The sequence below is a fragment of the Lemur catta genome, chromosome 1 (genome assembly GCF_020740605.2).
Source record: "Lemur catta isolate mLemCat1 chromosome 1, mLemCat1.pri, whole genome shotgun sequence".
In the NCBI taxonomy this organism is placed as follows: Eukaryota; Metazoa; Chordata; class Mammalia; order Primates; family Lemuridae; genus Lemur; species Lemur catta.
In genome coordinates, this window is record NC_059128.1 from 90,238,788 (window position 1) to 90,260,087 (window position 21,300).

The window sequence follows — 21,300 nt, forward strand, 5'->3', positions numbered from 1 at the left end:
ATAGAAGGCATTTGGTCGGTTAAAAAAAAAAAACAAACAAAAAAAAACCTGGGTAATTCACAAGTTTCAAAGGTCCAGATTTAAAACATTGTTTTGAGTGGAGGCTCATGAAGGCACTAGAAAGGTGTTCTTTTCCACCTCTCTGAATCTCCCTGCTTCTGACTATCCAATAGGCCCTAGAGTAGGACTTACCCGTGCACCCTGCCCAGCCAGTACTAGGTTACCTGGTTACAACCATGGGATACATAATGTTGACCTGTTGGTCAAGGTGAAACTGGTAAGTAAAGATGGGTGCAAGTAAGACGGGAGGAAACATTCTCTTTTTCTAAGATAAACGACTGAGCTGCCTGTCTTCCCAAAGTAATTAGCAATGAAAGTTATTTTTATTTATAACTTAGTTTAGGTAAACTTTTGGGAGAAAATTTTAACCTAATCACTCCAAACTTTTAAGTCACCCTACTTAAAGTTTTCCCTCATCATACACATTCAGTCATTTGCCAAGTTCTGTCATTTCTCCAGAAATGCTTCACATATCTGTTTCCATTTTTCATTCTCAACACTCATCCAAGTCAGGTTTTTTTTTTCCATCTTACCTGGAAAAATTTTAGTTTTCAAATCCACTATGATCCATCCTTCATGCTGCAGCCCCAGGGGTCAGCTTTCTAAAGCAAAGTTCTGACCAAGTCAATATCCTTAAAAACTTTCTGTGATTTTTCACCTTTGAGATCTTTTGCAGTTTTGTCTTTAACATTCTTATGGATCCATATGCCTCAGACCACTTTCTGTTTTTCCACATTTATTCCTTTCCTTTTTTTTTGAATGCCTTTGCCATCTCTGCCTGCTAACATCTAACTCTTCCTTCAAAACTCAGCTCAAATGCTCGCTTCTAGTAAGCCTTCCTTCATCTACCCCCATTTGTAATGAATCTCCTCTGTGCTTAGTATTTTACAGGTTCTGCCTCTTATAATAGTTTTTGTTCCTATGTGTCTCCCCCTCCTTGTTTTGAACTTGAAGACATAGTTTTGTCTTTAACGACTGTTTATCAGTTAATAAAGCACTTTACCATTCATAACATTTCTATTTCCAAAGCCCTAACTGTGAGTTGGCAAGAATTGTACTTTTATAGTTGGATCTTTTTGATAACACCACATTGTACAAATTCAACTATTACAGTCTTTTCTGCACCCCCCTCTTTAGATTATCTTATTAAGAAATGTTTTAACCCTTCAGACAAGGACCAATAAGGCAAAAATATAATAATGTTACTCACAACCCCAGTACACTAAAACAGATCTATTTTTATTTTTCTAAGATCTTTCCATATGATACCTCATTTTTAGTTACAGGATGATAGATACCCTAACAGCTTTCAACATAATAGCTGCAATTATTCTTGTTTTAAGGAAGAAGAAACAAGTTCAGAAATGTCAGATGCCCTACAACCAAAAGGGATTCGGGGAAGAGAAGGAATTTAATCCAGATCACTCAACTTTAAGGCTCATGCACCCACACTGATCATTAGTACTAAAGTAACTGAGAGGCAAACCATTTGGAGGGAAGGGTAGGAGTGATGGGAAGGCTTGCTCAAGTTCTTAGATGGAACCAGGTATCAACAGTCATTCCATCCTGAAGGTTGTTTCAACCTAAATAAATAAATAGGTAGATTTTAAAAAGAGTCATTCCACTGTCTTTACCATGGGCGTTAGACCTTTCCTTTCCTCTCCCCTTTCCTTTTAATCTCACTTTTCTTTTCCTCTTATTTTTTCATCACCTGCTTTTCTTTTCCTGGGCAAACTTAATATTGTTTCCTTTGGATTTCCCTGATCCTCCTACGCTTCTGCTCAAGACTGGCGTCACATCTTGTTTCTCATTTCTAAATCTTATCACATCATAGAATCATTTATGCGACGACTATTTATTGAGCCCCAACCACATGCCAAACAATGGACTAGGTACTGGGAATACAACGGACAGCTTCCATGATGAATCACGAATCATGCAAATCGCTTTTACTTTTTTTTTTTTTTTGCCTCTTTTGGGAATCTTAGTTTTTGAATAAATGCTACAATTCCCTCTCCTTTAGCACACGTTTGAGTCTCAATCACCTAACACACCCAGCCCTGAACAACCCGAGGCGCCCATCCCACGACCCAGGCCACCACAACCTAAACTCCAACTCAGCGTTTCCGGAACAGGACCAAAGGTCAGAAATGCATTTCCAGAATAGTCCCTAGAACCAACTTCCGCCCACCCTGTATAGACGCCGAGAAACATCCGTAGATGAGGCCTTGTCAAGATTCAGAGGCGTCCTACGTCTGTTTTCCCAATGAGACACTTCATTTTTGTTTATCTCAGAGACCGGGATTTTTTTAAAAAGACTGTAGGCAGGAAAACAACAATAGCAGCAAAAAAAAAAAAAAAAAGAAACCCAACCAGTTGTTATGACAACCAAACGGGGCTACGAAAATTCAGCCAACCAGCATGCGGGAATGCCTCGGTCTTAACCAATGAGAAGAGCGCGCTGTGCGCGGGGCCGCCCAATGGGACGCGAGCGACGCGGTATTTGAATCCTGGAACGAGGCGACATCGCCGAAGATCCCCAGCGGTGTGGGCTCGCAGTGCAGCCCTAACGGCGCCGCGGACGCCAGTGCCCTCCCTCTCCGGTCCGCGTCCTTCCCGGGGCCGGGCTGGCTCTCGTGCCTTCCCCGTCCCTCATGGCGCTGCTCCGACGCCCGACGGTGAGTGTGCCCGGCGGCCCCTCTGGCGGCCGGGCCTTGAGCCCTATAACCCTCCTCTCGCTTCTCTTTTCTGCTCTGAGCTGCTTGGTCCCAACCGGGCCTGTTTTTCCCTTCTCCGGGGCTCCCTGCTTCCCCCGCGTCCCGGGCCCTGCGGCCGGTCCTCTCTGGCCGGCCTCTCCCAGCCTGGGTTCCGCCCTCCACTTCCCTCTCCCGGCCCCGGGTGGGAGAAGTGTAGGCAAGTGTTTCGGAGGTGGCACCTGTCAAGTGAGCCTCCCGATCCCCGTGTGCTCTTTGTTGAGAGTTATCTAGATGCAGATTCTTGGGGTTTCCTTCCCCTTTTCTCATAACTCCTTGCCAACTAAAAGATCTATGGTGGGGGTGGGGAGAAGGGGGTACGGAAGAAATTCTGTAGGCAGTAAAATTTTCTGCATATTTGATCAAGCAACAGCCATGGCTGTTTTTCAGATTTTTCACATTTCGCTTTGTATGAGTTTGCCATTTATTTCCACATACTAAGTCTTCCAGGCTAAGTTCACTAATGTGTGGGTTTGTCCCCTTAAAAAAATAATTTCTTAAGTGTAATAGAGATTTTGCATACGATATGGACCAATATGGCAGACAGAGAAAAGGGTCCAAATTCATTATTTCATCTTAGCAATAATCAAAGTGTTATGGTATTTGGGTATTCTTTTCCAGTAGGCTTGAATTGTACCCGGATCTGCTTTTCCTTTGTTGAAAATTAGAGGACCATGACACACCTGAGTTCCATCATCCTGGCTATCTAGTTAAAAGCTGCCAATTTTCCCTTCCAGATGAATTTAAACTTAGTCACATTACCAGGCTTCAACCCATAAGCATTAAACTTTCAAAACACTTTTTTATCTTTTTTTTTTTTTTGAGACAGAGTCTCGCTCTGTTGCCCGGGCTAGAGTGAGTGCCGTGGCGTTAGCCTAGCTCACAGCAACCTCAGACTCCTGGGCTCAAGCGATCCTTTTGCCTCAGCCTCCCGAGTAGCTGGGACTACAGGCATGCGCCACCATGCCCGGCTAATTTTTTCTATATATATTTTAGTTGGCCAGATAATTTCTTTCTATTTTTAGTAGAGACGGGACGGGGTCTTGCTTTTGCTCAGGCTGGTCTTGAACTCCTGAGCTCAAACGATCCGCCCACCTCAGCCTCCCAGAGTGCTAGGATTACCTGCGTGAGCCACCGCGCCCGGCCTCAAACGCTTTTTTAAATTGGCAAATGGTACTGGAAAAATTGAACAGTGTGACTTTTGAGAATCCTCACAGGTTGAGTACATTTAGTATTTAATTCATATCCTGTTATGGATCTAAGTCTGACAAGTAATTTTTAACCAGTTTATCCTATGATGTTATTTAATAGTCAAATTCTTTCCATTCAGGGAAGGGTTGAGTTTTCCCTGGCCTCTCTGTCTATTGTGGTAGATCCACTCAAACCCCCTGTTGGGAGTTCTGTTAGGGTTAGGACCCCCAACTCCCAGGGGTAGGACATGTTGTTTTTTCTCATGAAATGTTTATCACTTGTATAGTAAAATAAACTTTTTTGTATGAATTGCTTTTTCTTGCAAGTTTTGTTTCTAAGCACGTTCTGTGTAAAGCAGGTTAAAGGTCAACTAAGAGGTTTTATTTCATACAATTCCAACTTTCCCTGAATTTTAGATCTAAAACTATATTACCCAAGAAAACTACTTTGATTCTAAGTATCCTTAATATAAGAGAGGAGGCTCCACACTATGGTGATATCATTTTTAAAAGCTGTGTTTCTAAAAGATCATGTTGGTCGTGTGCAGTGGCTCACTCCTATAATCCTAGTACTCTGGGAGGCCAAGGCAGGAGGATTGCTTGAGGCCAGCAGTTTGAGACCAGCCTGAGCAATATAGACAGATCCTGTCTCTACAAAAAAAAAATAGAAAATTTAGCTGGCATGGTGGTGTGTCCCTGTAGTCCAGCTACTCAGGAGGCTAAGGCAGGAAGATCACTCGAGCCTAGGAGTTTGAGGTTTCAGTGAGCTATGATGATGCCACTGCACTCTAGCCCAGGCAACAGAGGGAGACTCTGTCTCAAAAATAAATAAATAAATGATCATGTCTACAGGAGCATTTCTTATTTATAGGATGGCATAAGAATCAAATCTAGTTTAGGTTTTAAACATCTGGTTTTTCAACAGCCAGACCTATTACTAATGATTAATATTACAGATTTTTAATTTTTCATCTTAATTGTACTTGTTACCAATCTCTGTAAAACAAGTTTTTAACTCCATGGCTTTAATTTACAGGGATCTCTAACAAGTGATGTGGGTGCTGTATGAGAAATAATCACTTATTTGTGAAGCTTTGAAGTTCTCTTACAGGCCCACTTGAATACTCAAAATAGTTTTGCAAGGTTTGTGGGAGGATCTTTATTACAGATAAGGTGCATGAGTGATTTACCTAATTTAGAATGATGTAATCAATCACAAATAACATTTTTAGACTTCCTAAAATGTACCTTTTCTCTCTTGCAAATCTTGGCATATTCACCTTTCCCAAAGTAATTCTAAATTTGAGTATATGACATTAGCAAAGTATTTTGAATTGTCTCAATGCCTCATTAACTTTTTTTTTTAGGTGTCCAGTGATGTGGAGAATATTGACGGAGGAGTTAATTCTAAAGCTAAGAGTCATGTGACTATTAGGCGTGCAGTTTTTGAAGAAATTGGAAATAAAGTTACAACCAGAGCAGCACAAGTAGCTAAGGTAACAACCGTGGGGACTGAATGTGCACACAGAGGCTGATTCTGTACAGCACTGAGTCAGAACATTGGCTGTCTTGCCCTATCTGTGTTTCTTTTTCCTTGTAGAAGGCTCAGAACAACACCAAAGTACCAGTTCAACCCACCAAAACAACAAATGTCAACAAACAACTAAAACCTACTGCTTCTGTGAAACCAGTCCAGATGGAAATGTTAGCTCCAAAGGTAGGAAATTCTGAATTTACAAACACACTTAAAGAGGTAGCCTGTGGTTAGCCATACTGCAAGGGTGCCTTTATCATCACTGCAACTTTTGAAAAGTATTCATAGCTAGAGCTCTACTTTGATGCAACAGTGTAGGAAATGAATATATATACCTTTTAGGTGATGGCACGTAATTTAATTTTATGACCTTGAATAATAAAGTTAATTACCTTAATACCCAAATAAATCTAGTGATCTCAGAGTAAAATTTGGTGAGTTGTAAAAAAAATCCACCATAAGAATGAACTTGCCCCTGAAGGCTTTAGAAATTCACAATTTTGAGACCCAAACTCATGTAAAAATAAGGTAATACCAAAATTCTATGTTGATAAATTATAGTCGCCACGATTGGTTAGCTCAATTGGAGTTAGAATGCTAATGGACCCATTGGCCTGTTTACCTTCTACCATGTTCAAGTTTATACATGCTCTCATTCATAAATTACATGTGCAGTTACTGAGACAGGCACTATTGTAGGTGCTGAGAATATAACAATAACTACTTCACTCTTTTTAGCTCAAAAAAAATATACTGTATGTTTGAAATTTTTGAAAATAAAACATTGCCTATATTAAAGAACCATGTATATTGAGCACTTACTATACATATCTGGCTGTGTTAAGGCTGCTAAAGAGACATCTTGCCTTTAGGAGACTTATCTAGAAGGGGCATATGTACCTGAAAATTAAATTAGTAATCCCAAGGAATGATATTAGATGCCGCTGGGCAATATATGACTGAATGTCAAATGGCTAGGGTAGACATAAATGTGGTCCCTGGGAACGTGCACCCAAAGAAGGGAGACAACACTAAGGGATCTGAGTGGTCAGAGGAGACTTCATGGAATGAGTGGGATTTTTAGAGAAAGAGAAGCTGTTAGAAAAGGGAACCTTTTTGGGGAACAAAGCAGCAACGAAAGTCAAGGCACCAAAGTGGAAATGGGCCTATACTCACGTCCTTTGGTCAAGTAGTCTGCAAGTCCAAATTGAGTCAGAAGGATTGTGTGAAGAAGCAGAAGATAAGGTTGGGAAGAAGGTTGTGTTCGGATTTGAAGGCCTTGGAATTTGGATTTTATCCCATTAGGCAATGAAGAAACTGAAAAAGTTTTGAGGAGAGAAATGATGAAAACAGTGTAGGGTGGTTATGGAAGAAAGTACGTTAGGAGGTTTTACAGTTGTCCAAGAAGAGCTGATGAGTTTTTGAACCAGCCCAGATCTCCTGTAAGTGCCTACCCATGCACCAGTATAAATATGAGGTGCTAAGAAATAACATCAAATGTGTTAGTATGTACTAGAGCTCCTGTCAGGAACATTATCCTATATTTAGAAAGAATACTTTCTATACATTGCTTGGACAAGTGGAGTGGGACCTTAAGCACTTGAATATTAAATAAACCATTTATGGAATAAATTTAAATAGGAAAGTCAGGGGTGGAAGGTAGCTTTGGAGGTGTCCTATTTGGCTGTAGATTTGTTGAGGTAACAGAAGGACATCCACCTGGAAGTACAGTTGGAAATCTTCCAGCAACATCTGAAGGAGAGGAATAGACTCGTGAGCTTTCTCCATAGAGATGGTAGTTGAAAGCATGTTGCTGTTTAGGAGACAGGAGAAACGGGCTTCAAATCGAGAACTGAAGCTCAGAACAAATACTCAAGATCCACCTTCCTTTAAGAGGCCTTCCCTTGAAGGTTTCTAGTAACCTCCTGAATGCCAAACCCAAAGGCCAGGTTTCAGACCTTGATCTCTTGACCATTGTGCAGCATTTTATGTGGGTGGCTGAATGTGGTTCCTCCCATGTTGCAGAAAGGCAATTTGGCAGTATATTTCAAATGATTATTCTCAATACCTAGTAAGTCTGGTTTTATAATTTATGCAGAGAAAACGATCAGAGGGATAGTCAAGGACTTTTAAATAGTGCTGTAATGAATATCTCTTATATAATAGAGCAATATATTAGGAGGTCAGTTAAATCCATTTAATGAAATACTATACACCCATAAATTTAGTAAAATATTTAAAGGTGTGAAAATGCTTATAACATTAAGTGGAAAAATCAGATTATAACACAATATATACAGTGCAACCCCAGATTTGCTTTTATAATAATTATGTGCATTTATATGCAAAAATTCATGGTAGTTATTTTTGATTGTTATGTTGGGCTTTAAGATTGATTTTCATTTTCTTCCTTAAAATTCTCAGACTTTTACCACAGGTACATATTACTGTTCGAGTTAGAGAAGACAAAAGATCAATTTTTAATAAAATGTTATGAAAGAAACAAAAGAAAAAATTTTTTCCTCTTGTGACCTTTACAGCTCCACCCTTTCGGTGTTCCCTTTACTCCACATCTCCTGGGCCGACTACGTTTTCTCTAGCTTCCTGACATATCGAGGCCACTGTGTTTCAGTTAAAGCATTATGGACCTATAGCTCAGTTCATATAAAAATCACTTTTGTGGTTGAAACATGTAGCTGGATGTTCTAGTTCCAGAAGTTATCAGGGATTAATGAATAATTATTTCCAATTCAAATACATTTCTCTCTGAGAAACATAGTGAAGGGACCATTAAGTTCACAATTTAGGTGGAACCTTACCTTCTGGCAGGTGAGTTCCTCTGGCTTTACTTTGTCACCTGCTGTATCTGCAGGGTTGTCACTTTTCCTTTATAGCCAATTCCTGGAGTTGTAGAAATGCCATTTGAGTACACAGTTTCTCACAAATTTCCTGGAAAGCTTATAATATAAGCCATGTATCTATGAAAGTAGATGTTGCCAGACTTCTAACCGAATTCATACTATCCCTTCTGCAAAACTGGAGGGCAGGTTTCTTGCTTTGTAGCAGATGGTGCAACTGAATCACAAAGGGCCTTGGCTAAACCCATGGAAGAGTTCTAGCCATTCACAGAAGCTTATTATCCTGCAATTCTTAGAGAAAACTGGTTTTTGCTGAGTAACGAGGCTTTGGTAAACTCTGAGTAGTTTGAAAGGAAGGAGAAGGCTTTCTAGTAGTCCCTTGTTTGCTGGGCACTGGAGAAACAAGTTGAATAAACCGTTGATTCTGCCCCCAGGTAGCGCCCAGTTAAGTTGGGAAATCTAGGAGTAAAAGGGTGTGTTCCGTCTAGCATGAGAGAGATGCAAGCTTAAGAGATGTACTGGGGAGTTGCAGCTAGAAATTCAGATGAGGGTTTGGATTGACAGATTTGATTTAAATACCAAATTTAGTGATGGTCATTATTCAAGTATCAGAATGTTTAATGGCCTAACTTCCCCTAATACAAAAACTATATATAAAAGGGAAATAAGTACAACTGTTCTTATTTTTTGAAAAAGAGTTACTTTTTTAGGCCGGGTGCGGTGGCTCACGCCTGTAATCCTAGCACTCTGGGAGGCCGAGGCGGGTGGATCGCTCGAGGTCAGGAGTTCGAGACCAGCCTGAGCAAGAGCGAGACCCCATCTCTACTAAAAATAGAAATGATCTGGACAGCTAAAAATATATAGAAAAAATGAGGCGGGCATGGTGGTGCATGCCTGTAGTCCCAGCTACTCGGGAGGCTGAGGCAATAGGATTGCTTGACGCCAGGAGTTTGAGGTTGCTGTGAGCTAGGCTGACGCCATGGCACTCTAGCTCGGGCAACATAGTGAGAGTCTGTCTCAAAAAAAAAAAGAATAAAAGGTCAGTTCATTGTTACTACCCTAAATTTCCATTTCTTCGCATTCCTAAAGCTAATCACAGTAACTGATTGCCTTTCTGTAATTGTGTGTGCCTATGTATGCAGACGTACATGTTTATTGCTATGAATCATGAACTGTCTGGAATCAACATTTTTTCTTGGAGTCATTCCCTTTTGCACTTAATTGACATTGTTTATCATAAATTTATTAAATAAAAGGATTCTGGGTTTTATCAAAACTTGTGTGAATACCTATATATTTGCATATTAATAGTAGTCCATCCTCTCAGCAGTTCCAACTCAGTAAATGGCACCACTAGGAGAACTTCAGTAGCCTGTGCTCACACTCCTCACAGGACCTTCTCAAGTGAAGCCAAATTTCACATCTTTGTTTCTGATCTGACTTTTCAGTTGTCTCTGACAACCCACAGAACTCATTCATTAATCTAGTTTGAAGGTTTTTATTCACCGATCACTTTTGCCATTCAAAAGTTTATGACAGTTAACTTGTTGGTATGGTTTTTAAACTTTACATGCAGCGGACAGTGGACAGAAGATTGCACAGTTGGCCCTTAGGGCTTAGGCAACTACCTGAACGGATGAATGGAAACTTAAAAAGGGACTTATGATAATTAAATTATGTTGGAGTTCAAAAGGAATGCTTTCAAGCAATTCTAAATTAAAGCCCTGAGCAAGTGCACTTCTGAATAGGACATAGATAAACACTTCAAACTGCTATGACAGCACATGAAGAACATGATAACCTCTGACTCCTTAAAACAGACTTCCTGGTACTGACTGCCCTTCCTAGGGAGGGTGATAATGCTCTTCCTTGAAAAAGCTAACCTTAAACTGAAGCTATGTATGCTTATTAAAAAGCACATCTGATTCCAGTCACCCTTGCTAAATTCCTTCAGTGGTTTCTCTTTACCTTCTGATAAAAATCTAAACTCCTTAGCAGGGCTCTTACTCACCTTTCCAGCCCATTTTCTCATACCTCACATACTATCCTCCTGCCATCCTGAATCAGTTTGCAGTTCCCAGAATTGCCTTTATTTTCTGTGCTTCCCCCGGCACTTTGCACTTGCTTTCCTTTTACCTATTTGTCTTCCTTAAGGTCTTACCCTCTTGGTACCCCATGTACCTCTTCTCATTCGTTCTAGCCTCTTGAGGCTCTCTAATTCTTGAATAAATGGCATGCATACCTACGTGTCTCTTGTTCACTTGGTCCTTCTTCAGTTTAAGACATTTGATTTAAGAGGGAAGGGCATGTTTTGAACTGCTATTTTTTGTTGTATTTGCCTCTAAGATTAAAAATTATAATCGTTGTACTTTAATGTAAATTAAAATTATTTTTATCATAAACCTTTTTATATTTTATTACCTTAATATATATTCATATAGCCTAGCATCCTGTTACATGTCACTTTGAGAAGTACCTCTTATTTTAAAAGCAATGATTTATCTATACTTCATTACTACTTATTTTAACTGACTTTGTACATTTTTGTGTGATTTTTATAAATAATCACCCACTTAGCATAAGAAAATAAAATACCTCATTGTATACTTGCTCAGTCTTTGCTTGCTCATCCTATTTTATTCATAGACTGGAATGTGCTTTTCTGCATTTTAGTTGCTAATTTTTCAATTTAAAGTAACTTAGTTGGAGAGAAGAAAACATTATGCTTGCAGAAGAGGCCACAGCTAAAGTGAACGATCAGCTCCAGTACTGTCTGAACCCAAGTTTCTTTCATTTATTGAGCATCTATGTGTCAGGGATTATACAGGTGTTTGAGGTACCTTAGTGGGCAAAACAAATTAAAATAAATAAATGTAAGCTCATAGAGCTTATATTCTAGCAGAGGTAGATAGTACACATATAAATAAACTCTATAGAATATTGAAAGCTATAGGTTCTATGAGAGAAAAATGCAGAGAGATGAGACATGTGGGGTGGGGAGACAGAGATTGGAGGCAGGTGATGATTTTAAATAGGAGTTAGGATAGACCTCACTGAGCAGGTGACATTTAAGCAAAACTTGAAGAAGGTTAGGGAATTATCCATGTGGGTACCAGGGGCAAAAGCAGTCTGGGTGGAGGGGCTGCCTGCAGTGAGGGAGGCCGGGCCAGGAGACTGGAGCGAAGCAAACCAAAAGGAGAGAAGCAGGAGAAGGGTTAGCCAGGGAAGAGGTGAGGCAAGATCGTGGATTATATAGAGTTTTTAGGCTGCTGGGAGGACCTAGGGTTTCACTTTGAGTGAAGCTAGAGAGTTTTCAATAGAAGTCTCTCTCTAAGAACTTCATCTACTATATCTTGAATTATTCACCTCTTACTATGAAATTTATTTGTTTTGGCTTTAACCGAATTCAAAGTGCATATGATATGTATATTTAAGCCAGGTGGCTCTGCGTGTATTTGTAGTTAGGGTGCTCCCAAGGTAGTAACACGCCTGCTTTAATTTGTTGGTGTAGGGTCTTTCTTCCATACCTGAGGATGTCTCCATGAAGGAAGAGAACCTCTGCCAAGCTTTTTCCGATGCCTTGCTCTGCAAAATCGAGGATATTGATAACGAAGATTGGGAGAATCCTCAGCTCTGCAGTGACTACGTTAAGGATATTTACCAGTATCTCAGGCAGCTTGAGGTGGGTGGGCCTTTGTGTTTTGGTTGAGCAAACAATGTGGTATTTGCCGCACAGCTGGAAAGGAAATGAGGTCAGCTTTTTAAACTCTTAATTCCACCAACAGGTTTTGCAATCTATAAACCCGCATTTCTTAGATGGAAGAGATATAAATGGACGTATGCGTGCTATCCTAGTGGACTGGCTGGTTCAAGTCCACTCCAAGTTTAGGCTTCTGCAGGAGACTCTGTACATGTGCATTGCCATTATGGATCGATTTTTACAGGTAAGTGTAGCTTCAAGGACTTCATGCCAGGACTGCATTTATACTTTGGAGATAGAAAGCTAAGGTGGGGTACCTCTGAAGAAGGGACCAAAAGCCAATTTGTGAGAAGCCAAAGAACTTCAGGTGCTAGAAAGGGCAGTAGTCCAAGTGTGTTAAGCCTTTGGTGGTACTAACACCAGGCAGTTCTGGAAGGTCAGCCTTTAAAATGTGCTTGGGGGAGGAGATACTGCGTACCACAGTCTTTCATCAGAGAAATATTCCACAGGTGGGCCAAAAGTCAATCTGAAGCCTGTGGTGCCTTTGGATGCTGGTTTTCCAGGCCTACATGCACAATTTCCATAGTTGGGTGCTCTTTGGTGTTAAGCTTCCTCATTGGAAAAATGAAGAGTTTGGCTAGAAAACCTCAAAGTTTCCAGCCAGCTGTGGTGCTGAATCACCATAGAAGAGGAAGGTGGAAGAACTGTTTTTAAAAAGCAGCAGGGGTATGTGTGTGGAGTGGGTTGAGAATGTAGGGTGTAAAGTAAAGAGGAATGTAAGAAAATAAGCTGAGAGGCAAACGTGGTCTTCAGTGTATTTTCCAACTGGTAATGCAGACACTGACCTGTGGGGGAGACACCAGCCATGACTCGCTAGTGTGTTACCTACCACATGGTAGTCCTACAGATAGGATTTAGTTACTAAAAGTCAACATTCATGATATGGGTTTAGGTCAAGTACAAATTCGGCCCAAACAATATAGTAATAAGTATGCTTATAATAGTGGTACTGAGATATTGCAAAATCCTAAGTGACTTTGGATTCCGTGGTTTTCAGTATGCATTGCTCTTTGGGTAGGAAAGCATAACATTTTAGGTAGATTTTCAGTAATGAGAGTTGAAGCAAGAAAAGCAAAGTTCCACTCTGGGGAAAAAAAAACGGAAATTAAGGGAAATACTTTTACCCTAGACTGAGATTTTCCCTGGACTCTGAAGCATTGGTGAAAGATTTTTCAAGCTGAATAATGGGTATGCTTTTGGTGAGGATTAAGGAAATGTTTGTGCCTTCCACTAAATTTTTTTCTTTGGACTCATCTCAATTCAGACCATCCTGAGTGCCAGGTCACGCTGCCACTGACACTTGAGTCAGGACAGTGAGGGAGGGAGAGTGCCTAGGAGCTTGATCATCAAGCTTGGACTCTTCCCTGCAGCCACTGAATGATGTTGGGCTGGTGTCCAGATTTCTTTTCAGGCCACCTCTTTGTAGTTAAGGATAAAATCTGTACTTCCTAGGATTTTTGTCAGCATTGGCTGAGATGATGTGTTAGCATCTTAGCACTGTGCCTGGCACAGAGTTAGTACTCAATTATAGACGGCTGCCATGGTCAGTGGTGGAACCTACTCTGAATATTCAGGTCTCGTGTGCCCTCGAGAGAGCCATGAGCAGAGATGACATGCACTTCTCCAGAACTTTGCTCCTTTTCCTTTCTCCCACCCAGAGCCTAAATCCTCTTGTTAAGTGTGACTTTTGACACATTTGTTTTCAATTAGGTTCAGCCAGTTTCACGTAAAAAGCTTCAACTGGTTGGGATTACTGCTCTGCTCTTGGCTTCCAAGTATGAGGAGATGTTTTCTCCAAATATTGAAGACTTTGTTTACATCACAGACAATGCTTATACCAGTTCCCAAATCCGAGAAATGGAAATTCTAATTTTGAAAGAACTGAAATTTGAGTTGGGCAGACCCTTGCCACTACACTTTTTAAGGCGAGCATCGAAAGCTGGGGAGGTAAGTGCCTCCAACTCTCCAGGAGGGATTTTGCTTGATGTCTTATCCCAGAAACATTGACCTAATTAGAGGAAAGCTTATGAATTTATACGAAGCATCCTTTAGATAAGTCTTAATGCGTATCTTAAGTTCTTAATGTAAGAGAAAAGTCCTCACGTTCTGGGTCTATAACATATCGTGGAATAGGGTAGTTCTTGAAAAGGATAAGAGAGTTAAGTGAATTTGAGTTCCTAGGCCTTTACCCAGCATGTTGCAAGATAGTAATAACAGTTGTGATTCTTACTGTCCCTGGCTGCTCTTTTATAGGTTGATGTCGAACAGCATACTTTAGCCAAATATTTGATGGAGCTGACTCTGATTGACTATGACATGGTGCATTATCACCCTTCTAAGGTAGCAGCAGCCGCTTCCTGCTTGTCTCAGAAGGTTCTAGGCCAAGGAAAATGGGTAAGTGGAGGATTTAGGAGAAATTAATCAGGCTATATTTTAGGCCCTCATGATATGAAACCCCTTAGCATTTTCACATTATCCTTGAAGCAAATGTTAAAAGTCCAAAGGTCTAAAAGGAAAGCTGCTTGGAACAATTTAAACAGGGGCGAGTCGACTATACCAAGGTGCACAAATGTATTTTAGAGTTGTAAAGAATGAGGTAGGCCACTAAGAACTGATATATATGATTTCGTGGATATTTTGTTATGTGAAACAAGCTAGTTGTCAAGCACACCAGACAAAGCAAGGCCAAGGCCTGACTGATTTAGCCAGTAAAAATAGAATGAGCCATTTTAGCTTTAGACGAGTTAGCCAAAGATGCCAGCTCCCTGGGTCCTTGTCTCACATGCCAAAAAGGATGACACAAAAACAAAAGGAGCTGGGTGACTGCAATGCAAGTCGTGCATACACTGTGGTGGAAGAGGCAGTTCTAGAGCCTGCAGCTATGCCCTGCAGCAGAGCAGAAAGCTTCATCAGAACCTAGGAGGGGAGAAGAAACTGTCTCATAGCGGTCTCCCAGGGGTGATAGCGAGGTGAGCGGGAGGTGGCTGGGAGGCAGCTGCTTCCAAGCCTGCCGTCTCCTCCCGTTGCAGGAGGATCATAAAGCATTTTGCCAGGACAGAGCAACTGTGGTTCAAGCCTTGGCCTGTATGAGGACAGGCAAAGTCACGAGGGCAGCATGTTGGAGCCATTCTCCCACACAATTGTATTCAGTAGTTTACGTTTTATGTAAGAAAGTGTGTATGTATGTATATATATTCATATTTATGTATTTGCTAATGTTATAAAAAATGCAGAAGGAATAAACCAGAATCTAATGAAAATGGGTACTATGGGGTTCTGTGGGAATAGGATAGAGCTTGAGGAGGGGAAGACTTGTGATTATAACTTTTTATTGGCTTTTATGTAATACAATGTAACTTTTTTTTGCTTTTGAGCAATATAATGTTTTATGCAAATCCCAAAGTGGAAATAAACAATGCAGCTATGTATCAAATTGATAACAGAACACAGAGGAAAGAATTAATTCAAATACTGTAACTTGAAAAGAGCATTCTGCCTGTGCATCCTTGGTAGGATGTAAAGTTAGACAAAACAAAGGACCAATAGTGGTAACATAAAGTTTACTTAGTAGGTTTATTGTTAATAGTAATGTTATAATTCTGAAACTATTTTATATATATTGTACAGTAAAGCAAACATATTCATGTTATTAAGAACTAAAATTTTCACTATAAGAAAAAAGAGATGAAATATTAAATAATTAAAAACAAAAAGTTGCTCCTCACCTAGGAAATAGAAAAAAGGAAAAAAAGGAAAATCCCTATAATGTTAAATCTGTTTGGGAAATAACAGTAAATTCATAGCAAAAGGGCTTAGAAACAAAGACAACCCAGTAGAAGTAAGACTACCTAGTGCCCACACCTTGGGTACTAACTCCCATTACCCACTAGCAACGAGGGCTCCTTAGTGAAATAGTGGATTTCTGGGCCATAGCAGGGAAAGTACTAGAACAGTTTGTGCCAGATATCAAGCAGATTCTCAAAGATCAATGAGGTGATATCAAAAGGACATAGGAACTGGTTTGAAAGGGCTCTGGCTGACTAAATTTGAGCATTAAAAAGAATAACGTCAGTAATAGATTATAATGCATTAAAAAAAGATTCATGGGTCCATAATGATACAAAACATAAAAGGGGCAGGAGACTCTTTTTTTAAAAATCAGAATACCAGCTAATTAGAGTAGAAAGAATAATAGTTAGAAATCCACTATTTTTCAACTCCTAATGTGATACTTTATTCAAGAAAGACCATCAGTGAATGCAAAAATCGTTAGATGAAATAATTCACATGGTCTCAAAATACCATCGCACAGATACTTACTAATTCTGTTGAAAAGCTGTACCTTTATGACGGAATGGCCTGGTGGTTACCACCCCAACCCAGATTAAGCTCGGCATCACCAGTGGTGGGACCACCTGATTTGCCGAGCCTTCTTGTGCAGTAAGACATATATGTTATCATCTATGTAATATTCATGCCCAAAATGTTTAATGTGAATTAAATCATGAGGAAATACCCAGACAAATCCAGAATGTGTGTTCTAAAAGTAGCCTACAGGCTTAAAAAAAAAATTCATCATTTAAAGCCAAGAAAGTAGGGCTTGTTTTAAATTTAAGAAACACTAAAGACACAACAACCAAATATACAGTGTGTACCTTGATTGGACCCTGGGTCTAAAAAAAAAAAAAAAAAACCAACTCTATAAAAAACATTTTTTGAAAAATTGGAGAAATTTGAATATTGACAATATATTAGATGATATGGAATTGATGATATTTCTTATATGTGAGGATGGTATAGTGGATAGATAGGAAAATATACTTTTTAGGGCATGCTTTTGACACATTTAGAAGGGATATGCCATAATGTCTGCAACTCACTTTCAAATCGTACAGCAAAAATTATGTGTGGGCCAGGCGCAGTGGCTCACGCCTGTAATCCTAGCACTCTGGGAGGCCGAGGAAGGAGGATCGCTCGAGGTCAGGAGTTCGAGACCAGCCTGAGCAAGAGCGAGACCTCATCTCTACTAAAAAAATAGAAATTATCTGGACAACTAAAAATATATATAGAAAATATTAGCCAGGCATGGTAGCACATGCCTCTAGTCCCAGCTACTTGGGAGGCTGAGGCAGGAGGAGCACTTGAGCCTGGGAGTTTGAGGTTGCTGTGAGCTAGGCTGATGCCATGGCACTCTAGTCCAGGCAACAGAGTGAGACTCTGTCTCAAAAAAAAAAAAAAAAAAAAGACTTTATGAGGCTCTTTGCTATATTAAGTGCCAACAGTTCCATATTACTTTTTAAAGAGGTTGCACAGGTATGAGCACCTCACGTAACAAAGCTTTTATACTTAACTCTACCTCCACACTGAAAGGGATGAAAAATGGCACAGAGTTAAAACAAAAACAAACATCTTAGCACTTTGGGAGGCTGAGGCAGGAGGATTGTTTGAGCTAAGGACCAGCCTGAGCAAGAGTGACACCCTGTCTCTACTAAAAATAGAAAAATTAGCCAGGTGTGGTGGCATGTGCCTATAGTCCCACCTACTTGGGAGGCTGAAGCAGGAGGATTGCTTGAGCCCAGGAGTTTGAGGTTGCAGTGAACTACGATGACGTCACTGTTCTCTACTCTGGGCAACAGAGAGAGACTCATCTCAAAAACCAAAAACAAACAAACAAACAAAAAGCCAAAAACAAACAAACGAACAAAAACCAAACAAAGAAGTGCCCCGTTTACAATGCTGGGCACATTTCACACATGCCTCCACCAAAGCCCTGCCCAGCCGCGGCTGTTATGAGCTCAAGAACTCAGACATCCACATTGCCAGTCAGGGACAGAGGTTCAGAATGAAGAAATAAACTGTGCTGTAGGCAACGATCTACCTGTGTAGTTAAGCACCAGCACTCAAACAATCCACCAGCCTGCGCCTCCCAGAGTGCTAGGATTACAGGCGTGAACCACTGCGGCCAGCCCTCATAAGGTCTTAATTTAGCCCTGTCTCAGGGCCAGAATCATCCTGCATTTACCAGCTACTTTAGCTTTGCTGATACTGTGGTAGTGGTTAGGGCTGTGATTGAATTTCCAGAAGGTAAGAATATTCTTTTACAGCTTTTATATAAGTAATGTCAGCATGTGTAAGATGTACTCTTCTAAAGAAGTAGAGGTGGCCGGGCGCGGTGGCTTAAGCCTGTAATCCTAGCACTCCTGGAGGCCAATGCAGGAGGATTGCTTGAGACCAGGAGCTTGAGACCAGCCTGAGCAACATAGTGAGACACTATCTCTACAAAAAATACAAAAATTAGTTGGGTGTGGTGGTGCACACCTGTAGTCTCAGCTATTTGGGAGGCTGAAGGATCACTTGAGCCAAGAGTTTGGGGTTGTAGTCGAGTATGGTGATGCCACTGCACTCTAGCCTAGGCAATATAGCAAGACTTTCTTTCTTAACAAAAAAAAAAAAAAAAAAAAAGTAGAGGCTTTATCTTGCCCCTCAATTATGTCTTCCTTGTCCGTGCATTGTGTTTCAGAACTTAAAGCAGCAATATTACACGGGATATACAGAGAATGAAGTATTGGAAGTCATGCAGCACATGGCCAAAAATGTGGTGAAAGTAAATGAAAACTTAACTAAATTCATTGTAAGTACTATTATTTCTTAAGCCATGGAAAGCATTAGATTGTGGGTTTTGTGTGTAGTATGTGTGTGTGTGCAAGTGTGTGTGTGTGTTTGCATTTTTATGTAAATATATTCTTGGCATATATGAGAGTCTGTTTTAGCACAGATTTCTTTGTATTTTTCTGGTATTGTGGGAGATGGAGCACACTGATAAACCCTGAAAGCCAGCTGTCTTTGAAACAAGGTAGATCGGCTAACCATGCCCGGGCCTAGTTCCTGGACAGCCAGCCAGGGGTTCTATGCATTTATTTACCCCACGCTCGTAGCATCCCGGGCAGGGCACTCAGCAAGCAGGGGACTGCTGGTCGACATGTGGTTGGGAAGAACAAGGGCCCACCTCAAATGGCATGCGTAAGTCTCGAGTATTCAGGTGATACCAGCCAGGGCCTTTGTCTAGGAGCTTTTGGAGCAGTGACCGACAAGCACGTGGTTAGCAAGCATGGTGAAGGAGCCCATTCAGGAAGCATCCTGGAGGCGTGGTGTCTCAGTGTGGCCCACCTATGAGGAGGAGCCAGAGGAAACTTAGTGCTCTCCTGTGCTTGTGTGACACTAAGGGTCTGGGGACAAAGAGCAAGCAAGGCATTTGTACCACAGAAGAGTCTCAAGTGTCCTCACAGCATGGTTTGCTTTGTGGAAGTGTAATGGGTCTTCAGTCCTGAGAGGATAGTCTGGGGTTTGCTAAGCATTAGTGGCCACTCACTTTTGTTGCCAGTTACTGCCCGTCCCAGTGAGCCTGTTGTGTCCTAGTGGCACTTAGGTGTCATAAACACAGCTCCCATCCCTCTGGTAGCTTACGAGAGAAAGCCTGCTCCTTGGACCTTGAAATCACTTGTTCCCCCATCACCTGTGCTGCCAGCTGGGTTTGTTCGTGACTGGGGATGGAAGGAAGTGGTCAGGCACAGGTGATAGGCCCAGAGCTTTCCCTGGCTCCAGCGATGGGCATCATCACACCATCTGGAGGCTCTGGCTCTGGCCCTGTGATACTTGTGACTTAGCCTGAGTGAGGTGTAAGCTGGGGGTCTGACATGTGCTCCTCTGCAGGCCATCAAGAACAAGTATGCAAGCAGCAAGCTCCTGAAGATCAGCACGATCCCGCAGCTGAACTCAAAAGCCATCAAAGACCTCGCCTCCCCGCTGATGGGAAGGTCCTAGGCATCGTGTCCCTCAGGGATGAGTGCCTCATTCTGCACTTTTTCTACTGGTTTGGAACTCTTGATTTTGTACATAGTCCTCTGGTCTATTTCATGAAACCTCTACTCAGACCTATTTTCTAAATGTATATTGAGGAAAAATAAAGCTATTGATTTTTCTTAAGGTATCCCATGTGTATTTATTTGTGTATTCTATACTGAAAAAAATCAATGGAAGCTTGCTTTGACTGATTTCTTTTTGAGCTATTATAAATATTATTGCCTTTATGGCTCTGGGAATGACCTATCATTTTCTCAAATGGGAAAAACTAGATTTTGGTTTCAGTGAACACTAACCAATTCATAAACTTCTTGAATATAAATAGATTGATTCATTATGAAAATTTAAAATGAGAAAATAACCATGACAATTTCCTTTCTAGAACCTACTCAACTGCTAATTCCGACATAGGAACGCCTGGCCCACAAGGGCCATGACCACCAGAGTAACCCTCAGATAGGTTTCTCTCTCAAATAGGTTGGGACCAGGAAGAGCAATCCTAAGGGGCCACAGCTGGAGAAGGAAAATGGGCCCGTGACATTCTGTTAAAGTTGAAACTTGGAATTCGTTTTCCCATTGTGCTACTTCAGCTACATTATGGGCTCAATGGTTTTGTTTTTGTTTTTTGTTGGGTTATTTAATCACATTTAGCATTGTTTTCTAAGAGGAATTGCATCCTCAGTCTCCAACCACTAACTTAAACAAACAAAAAAAAACATAGTGAGTCTCTTATAGCAACAACCTCCCAAGCTGTCATTTCAACAAGATGTTAATTTGTGTTTAGAGAGGGAGTTAGTCAAATAAATTTGGGAAACATTGCAAATTCTTGGAAGATTTATAATGGCTCTGAGCTTTGCAGAAAACTCATTTAACTCAGTATTTCCCCAACCTAGAGTGTGGTAAAAGCTGCCTTCTCCTCGGCAGAGAAATCTAGTGTCTGGTCCCACGGTTCAGGTGTGCTTTGAGTACACCTGCCCCTGGGGAGGAGAAACTGGCTCCAGTCAGGACTAGCTTTTCCTTCCTTTCTGAGTAAGCCAGGGCTGCCTGATTAGTAGATCTTTAACTGTAAGTTTTGAGCATTTAGAGGAACGGGGTATCTTTTTATGTTGAAATCGTAGTATAGAGTTTTATAAATATCCCTTGCTGAGTTAGTGAAGCTTGTCCCATTGGCAGCCTCAGACCAACTTAGGTGGCAAGTGTGAATGGCAGTGAAGTGAGACCATGAAGGGGAGCTTTCCTGGCCCCGACAAGCAGTGATCTCCCAGGGACGCTGGAGCTCTACTTC

The 21,300-nt window shown here is 41.0% G+C and overlaps 1 protein-coding gene across 1 annotated transcript; it reads left to right on the forward strand.

Annotated features, from left to right (window-relative positions):
• The first annotated feature begins 2,523 nt into the window (after window positions 1-2,523).
• CCNB2 (cyclin B2) lies at window positions 2,524-20,142 on the forward strand. Its single transcript, XM_045530426.1, has 9 exons — window positions 2,524-2,738; window positions 5,371-5,499; window positions 5,604-5,720; window positions 11,907-12,077; window positions 12,181-12,339; window positions 13,866-14,102; window positions 14,409-14,549; window positions 18,676-18,786; window positions 19,866-20,142. Exons 1-9 carry the CDS (start codon window positions 2,715-2,717, stop codon window positions 19,974-19,976), a joined length of 1,200 nt encoding a protein of 399 aa, XP_045386382.1. The 5' UTR covers window positions 2,524-2,714; the 3' UTR covers window positions 19,977-20,142.
• The last annotated feature ends 1,158 nt before the right edge of the window (window positions 20,143-21,300 follow it).

Coding starts and splice junctions, on each gene's coding strand:
- CCNB2 (XM_045530426.1), top strand. CDS start 2,715: ATGGCGCTGCTCCGACGCCCGACG. Junction 12,078..12,180: donor AGTATCTCAGGCAGCTTGAG/GTGGGTGGGCCT, acceptor TTCCACCAACAG/GTTTTGCAATCTATAAACCC. Junction 14,550..18,675: donor TTCTAGGCCAAGGAAAATGG/GTAAGTGGAGGA, acceptor ATTGTGTTTCAG/AACTTAAAGCAGCAATATTA.